Source organism: Molossus molossus, unplaced genomic scaffold (assembly GCF_014108415.1).
Source record: "Molossus molossus isolate mMolMol1 unplaced genomic scaffold, mMolMol1.p scaffold_m16_p_21, whole genome shotgun sequence".
Classification (NCBI taxonomy): Eukaryota; Metazoa; Chordata; class Mammalia; order Chiroptera; family Molossidae; genus Molossus; species Molossus molossus.
The window spans coordinates 16,961,291-16,969,939 of record NW_023425357.1 but is presented as its reverse complement, the minus strand read 5'-3'; the positions used below and the strand labels follow the sequence as shown (position 1 = coordinate 16,969,939).

Here is an 8,649-nt window from a genome sequence, read left to right as displayed (position 1 = left end):
CTGTCCACCCAGAGCCCTGCCGAGGCAAAGCAGGTGTGAACGAGGCTGCTCCAGAGCTGAAGCTGTGAGTGTTTGAAGTGTGTGGCCGAAGGACAGGGCCTGCCTGAGTCCCAAAGAGGCCAAGACCTGCCTGAGTCCCAAAGAGGCCATGGCAACTTCAGGCAGGGGGCTCCCTCTCCGAATCCCTCTTCTCTCAAAGGGCCATGAGAGGCCACATCAAGGTCCCATGACCCTCTGTCTCCCAAAACAGTCTCCAGCCAGGAGACTCTCTTCAGGCTTTGGCATTCTTAGCTTGGAGCCTTGTCCTCCTTCTGCCATTTATTTGCCTTGGTTGGGAGAAGTCACCCCTTTAATGTTAAAGAGGGGCTCATGATGGGTGGAGAGTGAATGAAAGTCAGGATCTCAGCCAGAAAGTATGCTGTGATTATTTACAAATGTGACCTGGCCCACAGAAAACCATGGAAAATAGCTTTTCTGCTTTTAAAAAAACACCAACATTTACTTTGATATGTTTATATTATAGATATAATACATAAAACATCTAGCATGAAACTCGACGTTCTCCCCAAAAGAAGAGAACCAAGCCGTCCTTCCCTGCTCCCAAGCCCAGCGATCTGCGTGTGTTGATTGGAGGCTGCCTCCCTTCCAGACCGGGAGCCAGGACCTTGGTGGGGGACAAGCCTGTGGGCAGCTTGGGGCTGCAGGGGACCAAGGCCCCCAGTCACCCCCAGGGGAAGCCCATCTTGCCTCTTTGGTTCCCCTGGGAGCAAAAGCGATCCCAAAACCAAAGGAAAGAGAGCCGCAGACCCTCCCTGCAGCTGCTGACGAAGAGTCTCATTTTGGCAAGTATCTGAGCAAAACCAAAACAAAACAAAAACCAAAGAAAATGGTGGTTTAGCATAGACATGCACATTCACATTGCACAAGGCACCACTGGGACACAGAGAGGCCAGATACAAATGTTGATATAGGCTGATGAAGCAAAATATTTGGAAAGCTTCTCATAACTTGGGTCCCTTTGGGATGGACTGACTGTGCTTCATGTTTGTATGGCAATGTTGGCGACAAACAGTATAGACATGGCTGATGGTCCCAGTGTCCCGTCAACCCTTCCCCAACCCCCAGACCAGACCTCTAGGTTCCCCTCTTGCACCGGGCCACCATTCCCATATGTCCTTATAGCTAATCCACACCTAGCTTTCTGGTCTGACTGGGGGTGAGGTCTCCCACTGGTCACATGGTGACTCAGATCTCAGGGAGTTCTGCCCTGGAAGCCCAGTCCGTTGTAGGCTGGGAAGTTAGAGGCAAGGCACTAGGGACCCTCTACCTTCATGAAGAACTAGAACGATCTTAGGTTCAAAGCCCCAGATCCCTGTGTTTCCTCCCCTCCAAGGACAAGTAGCTGAGGAGCAGCTGGGGCTGGCTTGTAGGATCTCTGCTCCATCCGGAAGCCTGCACCCCTCCTTCTCTTACGGGGTCCTGCTGCAGGAACCCTCCAAATAAAATGACAAGGCACATATTTGCTCCCCCTACTTGGTAGGAATCAGAGCGGTGAGTTTGCATGTCCAAGGCACAAGGTTATTCCTTAATACTAGAGTTGCCAGGCTCCCGGCTTGGCCCCGCGGCGCTTCTCTCTTACAGGGATAAACTACTGCCTGACCCCTTATCTTAGACGCACCGTGTCGCACGCAGAAGAAGGCAAGGGGCACGCGCGACAGTCCAGGCTTTCAGTTGGCATCGGAAACTCCTAGTCCTGGCACGCGCGGCTCGGGCAGTCTTGAGATCCGGAGACCCAAAAGCACTCCCTGGGTCCCAGCCAGGGGCCGGCCCAGGGCGGTCCCGCCGCGGGGCGCCTCACGCGCAGTTGCCCATGGCCTTGACCAGGGAGCTCTCGGGCAGCTGGCGGAAGATGCCCCGCAGCGTGTCGAGTTCGCGGCTCAGCTGTTCCACCCGCTTGCGCAGGCGGTCATTGTCACTGGTCAGCTCCAGCACCTTCTGCTGCGTCTCCACGTTGCGCTGCTTGGCCTTGTCCCGGCTCTTGCGCACGGCGATGTTGTTGCGCTCGCGCCGCACCCGGTACTCGTTGCTGTTCTTGTCCACCGACTTCTTGGCTTTACCCGCGCCGCCGCCTCCGCCTGTGCGGAGGTCGGGGTGCGCAGCGGCCAGCCCCTTGAGCGCGCCGCCAGGGCCCGGCAAGCCAGCGGCGCCGAGCGCGGGTGCTGGGTGCGGGCTGGGCACGGGCGTGGGCGGCGGCGTGGGGTGGCCGGGCTGCAGGTGCATGGTGGTCTGGCCGCAATGCGCGATCTGGAACTGCAGGTGCGGGGCAGCCAGGGGCGCGGGCGGTGGGTGCGGATGCGGGTGCGGGTGCGGGTGCGGGTGCGGTGGCGGTGGCGGCGGCGGTTGGTAGGGGAAGAGGCCGGCCAACGCCAGCTGCTTCGCCTCGTCCTCCTCACGCGGCTCCTGCTTGATTACTAGCGGCCGCAGCGCTGGCGCCCCGACGCGCTCGTACAGGGGCTCCAGCCTGCCGTCCAGGTAGCCGGGCGCCGCGCAGCCATAGCTGGGAGGTGGGCCGTGCGCCCCCCCGGGCATAACAGCGCCTCCTGGGCCCACCGGGGCTCCCGGGTAGTCAAAGTCGCCGCTGCCGCCTCCCACGGGGGCCGCGGCCGCCTTGGCCTTCTCCTGCTGCCGACTGTGCTGGAACAGGTCGGCCAGGAACTCGTCGTTGAAGGCGGCCGGGTCGATGTAGGCGCTGATATCGATGGACGTCTCGTGTTCGCAGATGCCGCCCAGCGGTTCCGGGGCGGCAGGTGGGGCGAGGGGCTGCGCGGGGCCCGCGCCCCGGGGAAAGCCAAAGGCGGCGCTGCTGGGCGCGTGCTGGGGGCTTTGAAGGTGGCTGCTCATCGGGGTCCGCGGCTCCGCCTCGTAGAAGTCGGCCGACTCCATGGGGGAGCTAGAGTCCTCCCGGCATGGCGAGCCTCGGCGGCCTCCAGGCTGCGCGGGGCACCGATGCTGCCACCGCCCACCGGGAGCCCCTACTTGCTTGCGCCCGCGCAGCTCCGGGTCGCGAATGGCCAGGCCCGCGCGGGCCCCGCATTTATACCGGGACAGCTGTCGCCCTCTAGTGTCTTACCATCGGCGACGGCGTGTGGCGCCTCCTGGGTCTTAGGGCCCGCCTTCAGGAGAAAACGGTATGTGGGGCTGGAGAGGCCGCGACGCAACGCCCACTGGCCCCTGAGCCTCCAGCAGATCGGTGATCCGCGCGCGGTGCTCCACCCTCCGCCTAATTGTCGCCCCCACGCACACGTGGTTAGTGGCGGACCCCTCTTCTCTGGCCTCCCCGAGACACCCACTTCCAACCAAAGCCCAGGGAGCCCGGGAGCACCCAGGCGCCGCGCAGGGGGTTGGTGTAGTGCAAGTCTTGGTCTCCGAGCTACTGTGGCGCCGGCTCGCTTTAAAAGCTAGAACCAGTCTTGTCCGGGATCGGGGTTTCTGGAAGGTGGCGACGTGGAGAAGGAGTGGGGGTGGGGGCAGAGAACAGTTTTGGAAGTACAGCCCAGCGCACACAGGCCCGGAGCGCAGAGATTTTGCTTCTTTATCTCTGACGTCCGGACGACCCCACCGATATTCTGCAGAAGTACTTCTGCGCCGTTCGCAGTACTTCGGGGTTCCAGGGACTCCGCAGCGCCGGGCGCTAGGACCCCGCAGGGAGCAGAGGGAAGGGCAAGCGGCCGCGGCCAGGGAACCGGGTGGACTCGTCGGGTTTGACCGCCTGGGCTGGAAAACTTTTTCTTTCTAATTACTTCTCTTAGCCGGAGCTCCATGGTTGCTCAGTGCGCGTGGCTGGCGCGGCTACCCCGCGCGGGGCAGCCAGTTTTTTCCTGTGCGACGGGCCGAGCTGGATGCCGGGGCTGGGGTGCCGGGACGAAGGGGAGCGCACGGAAGGAGGAGGCGAACTTGCCTCCGGAACGGGGATCCTGAAGCGGGCTGGCTGTCAGCGGGGTTGGAAACTGCTGCCTTCTCCCCTACTCCCTATTCAGGTGGGCTCCGAGGTGGGAGCAGGGGGGTCGAGGAAGCCCGGGCCTCTGAGTCTCGGAGGCAGGGGGTCTGAGCACCTAATGGGGGAACCCTGCTGGGTGGTTTCCAGGGCGCTCAGTCACCCGAGATCCTGGGGGGCAAGGCGGCCAGGCCCAGTGCCCCCTGGGCGCCGCGCCGCGTCACACTCACTGCTGTCGGGGGAAGGGGTTTATGGCAGCACGTCTCGCAGCCACGTGGAGTCTCGCACATTCTATGTGGGGATCAGGGGGACAGCAGGTCTCACAGGGGGCCTCATGGGGCCGAAAGTCGCTCCTGCTACTATCCTCCGCCCCTACCGCCCTTTCGACTTCGTGCTCTGAAGTCGGGTGCTGCCTGGCTGTTGGTTGGAGGTGTGCCTGGCTGCGCTTTTAAGACCCTCTCGCAGAAAGCAGCCTTCCCAGCCTTGGCCAAGCTCCACAACCCGCCCAGGAGCCCTCCAGGCCAGAGCAAAACACACGGCCTGGTTGCCACTGTGGTCACAGTATAGAAGCAATTTGTGCTTTAATCAAGTTACTAGTCAACATATTTTCAGCGATTAATGACTCAACTGCTTCAGTTTTTAGTCCAGACCTCAGACAAAATATTTTTAGCTTGCTGTTTTTGAACTGAGAGTAAAAGTAGATATATTAAATAAATAACCTACGTGAGCCGAGGCGCAGCTCCTTCGGCCAGATGCAGGACCCGTTTCGACACCAGCACCTTTGGAGCCTCAAGGAAAACTCCGAGTGGGATTTGCAGTTTTTCTGCAGTGCTGGGAATAATGGCAGACCCAGTGTAGGAACAATCAAAAGGCTACTGGAAGTGTCCTGTTCGTAGGCTCTACCCCTGCCAGGGCTACAGCAGGAGTATCTCCTCTTAGGATGAGGGGAAATCTCAGAAGCTCCCAGGGCTGGGGGAGCTGTTGGAATCAGGCTTTGTCAATAGGGTGAGTGGGGGCGAGAGAGGCACCCAAGGGGGCACACACCCCGGGTCACAGGTCCTTCCACAGCAGAACCAGAATTCTCCCCACAAGGCCAGCTCTGTGCAAGGTGCTTAGTGCCCAGAGATAAGGCAGAAGTGGCCTCTGCCCTCTTGGAGCTCTGGGCACAGTTAGAAAGACAGATAGGTCACCACACAGTCTGCTGGGAGACAGAGGCCTCCTCACAGAGCAGGACCCCGAAAAAGCAGGGGTGGAGGGACGGCATCCATTCATTCATCAAAGATCTGTTAGGAGACACAAATGGGCATGAAGGATTGATGTGCTATGGGACACCCTGCCCTGGCGAATATGAGGCTCTGGGGGAGGTATCAACAAATTTTGTTTGGGGAGATGCTATGGACTAAATAGTGTACCCTCACCTCCCACCCACCATTAATATATTGAAGCCCTAACCCCCAATGCAACAGTATCTGGAGATGGTTATTTTTTAGGAGGTAATTAAGTTTAAAGGTCATAAGGGTGGTGTCCTAATCTGATAGGATTGGTGACTTTGTAAGGAGAAGAGAGGGAGAACTCTCCCCCACCCGCCACCCCCAGCACCATGTGAGGGCAGAGGGAGAAGGCTGTGTCCGAAAGTCAGAGACCAGAGCCCTCACCAAAACCTAACCACGCTGGCACTCTGATCTCACACTTCCAGCCTCCAGAGCTGTGAGAAAATCCATTTCTCTTATTTAAGCCACCCGATCTGTGATGTTTGGTTATGGCAGCCTGAGCTGACTAAGACAGGGGGTCAGAGGCGGCTTCATGTGGGAGTGGACCTTTGAGCTGCACTTTGAAGGATGAGCAGGAATGAACTAGAAGGATAGGGGGACAGAACGGCAGGTGCAAAGGTGGAGAGGCTGTGAGCGCATGGCGTGTTCTGGTAACAAAGGACAAGATGTTTGCCGGGCTGGAGTGCAGGGATTGCCAGGGAGGGGCCTAGATAAGGCTGATGGAGCTGGGTTTATAGCCAAGGCCACACCAGGTGAAGGAGAGAGCTTGTCTCACAGGCTTTTGCCAACCAACTTTTAGCAGGGGAGCACTGTGATCCACCCCTTGGGCTAGCCCTCACCAGAAGGTTCCTTAGTCAGGTGGGTGGAGATTCCCAGCACAGGGATCCAATACTAACCATACTGGAAATTGCCCCCCTCCCATCACCTCTTGGACTAGGAGTGTGCACACCGCCAAGTGCCTGGTAACACGGCCCATGTAGGCCTAGGCAGCTGCTTCTGAGTTGTTTGAGCAGGAAATTCCTTGGCCTGGTAAGCTCCTCACTCCGAGGGAAGAGAGGAACCAGAGGAGGACATGAGAGGGGCCCTCTAACGTGGGGGTCCTAATCAGGGGCCCTAGTACCTGAGTCTAAGGGTGGTATGGGGGTCTGCCGGGCAGGGTCTCAGCTGCCATTCAGTGCAAGCAGGAGAAGAGGAACACAATTGCTTCGGCCTTGTCTGGAGGCCCCTGTCCCTGCTCCTGTTGGAAGTGTCAGCAATACCCCCAAACCTGTATCCCCAATTCATCCCTTCTGTCCATCTCTCCACCGACACCTTGATTCCAGCCGCCATGCTCTCTCACCTGGACCATCGCAGTAGCCTCCAGTCTCCCTGCTGCCCTCCTGGCCTCATTGCCGCCCCCACCCCCCAGCAGTCTGCACAAAGCACCCCGAGTTACCCGTTAAACATGTGCTGGGATCATGCCTCTCACCCGCTTCCACTTCCCATGACCTCCCATTGCGTGTGGAAGAAGACAGGTGATGTCTCAGCCTGGTGCAAGGTCTGCATAATTTGGCCCTCACCTCTTCTCACTCCTCAGACTCTTCTTGGCGCCCAACTCTGCCACGCCGAGTGTCCCCCAGCCTCAGGGCGCTTCACTGTGCTCTGCTGGCTCCCTGGAATGCTCTGAAATGCTGGCATGACTCTCTCTTCCTGTCATTTGAGTCTCACCTTCTCAAAGCGGTTCCTCTCAGGTATGAATTGCACACTAGCCACCCCTCCCCCACCACTCCTTGGGCCATTGTGTGTTTTATTTTCCTCCTAGCGCTCTCTGGAAAATGGCCTTGTTTACTTATTTCACTTGTTCCCTGTCAAGAATGCCAACTCCACAAAGGCGGGATCTTGTCGGTCCTGTTCTGCCGATTTCCAGAGCTAGCATGGGCCCTGGCATATGGTAGAGGCTCAAATATTTGTTGACTGGACAAGCATGGATTCCATTGAAGACAACTGCTACCCAGCCATCCTCCCAGAACTCAGTGTGTTCCCAAGCCTAGGAGGGGTACTCAACGGTGGCCCAAAGGGTACTGGGGAAGACCCGGCCCCCTGGGTCACGGCTCCCCAGGGCAGACCCATCAGGAGCCTCCTGCAGCCGTGCCTGGCAACTGTGCCAGGCCCTGGAGTCTACACAGTGCCTTTGGACTAACTCAAAAGAAGCCCCCTCAGGCAGATGCAGACCCCTGGGTTTGGCTGAACAGAAAGCGCTTTTGCCAGGAGGAAAGGGGCCTCTTTCTCTGGAGAGGTGTAGCCCAGCCAGGACACAGGCTTGGTGAGTGGGGGCCTCCGGAACCGTGCTTGCTTGTGCAGTGACAATTTCTCAGCTGGACAGGACAGCCCTGAACCCTGCCCCCACCTTGGCTCCAGAGCATCCCCGTCTGTAGGGCACGGCTGGGAGGGTGCCCGGAAGAGCAAGGCTTAGTCCTTGGACGTGAGGACATCAATCCACCTGGGAGAACAGGCCTGCCTTCTGCAGGGCACGTGGGAGGCAGCCGCTGTCCAGCATGTAGGCCTGACAACCCCACTGCTCGAGAGATGGGGCCAGGCCTGGAGCCCCGTCCGGGCACCCACCGTTTTGGTCCCATTCCTTCTCTTTACGGATTCCAAGGATGTTTGCCTCAAGGTGCATCTCACAAAACAACAAATAAATACAACTTCAAAGTGACAAACCAAATCTTTGGAAAATCAAACCAGAGTCTTTAGGTGCTGGCTCATAAAGGCCTCAATTCTAAACCTCTTTCCTTGTGGTTTCCCGAGTCTTATGCCCACCACACTGTGCCAAACGTCCCCTGGGTGCTGACGTTGGAGCTAACGGAGAAATAAGCTGCCCACGGTGGGCTGCCTGATGTTTCCAGAGTCTCTATCAGTTCCGATCCTTAGATTCCTCCCATTACGAGGTCCGGGAATTGCTACTGTTTCCACTGACTTCCAGGGTGAAGCCTGAATGGGGGAAAAGCAACTTGCGGAATAGCATGTAGCTCCCGCTTTTTGAGGGAACAGTTCTTAAATATATAGTATGCTTATATAGAAAGAAGTTAGGAGGAATACACACCAAACTGCGAACAATGGTGCTGTCCTGGTAGGAAGGCAGAAAGTTTGTACTTTAAAATATATACAGTTATGTGTATTGACTTTAAATATATACAGTTATGTGTATTCTTTTTAACTTTTTTTTTCTTTATTGATTTTTAGAGAGAGAAAGGGAGAGGGAGAGAGAGGTACAAACATCGATGAGAGAGAACATTGATTGGCCGCCTCCTGCATGCCCCCACTGGGGATCGGGCCCACAACCTGGGCATGTGCCCTGATTGGGAATTGAACCAGCGACCTCTTGGTGCATGGGTCCATGCTCAA

The 8,649-nt window shown here is 57.7% G+C and overlaps 1 protein-coding gene across 1 annotated transcript; it reads right to left on the bottom strand.

Moving 5' to 3' along the window:
• Window positions 1-479: 479 nt before the first annotated feature.
• On the bottom strand, window positions 480-3,053 carry CEBPA (CCAAT enhancer binding protein alpha). Its single transcript, XM_036275055.1, has one exon. The coding sequence runs from the start codon at window positions 2,941-2,943 to the stop codon at window positions 1,855-1,857; it is 1,089 nt and encodes a 362-aa protein (XP_036130948.1). The 5' UTR covers window positions 2,944-3,053; the 3' UTR covers window positions 480-1,854.
• Between the last annotated feature and the right edge of the window lie 5,596 nt (window positions 3,054-8,649).

Bases quoted from the DNA above. Each gene is read 5' to 3' on its own strand.
- CEBPA (XM_036275055.1), bottom strand. From the start codon at position 2,943: ATGGAGTCGGCCGACTTCTACGAGGCGGAGCCGCGGACCCCGATGAGC.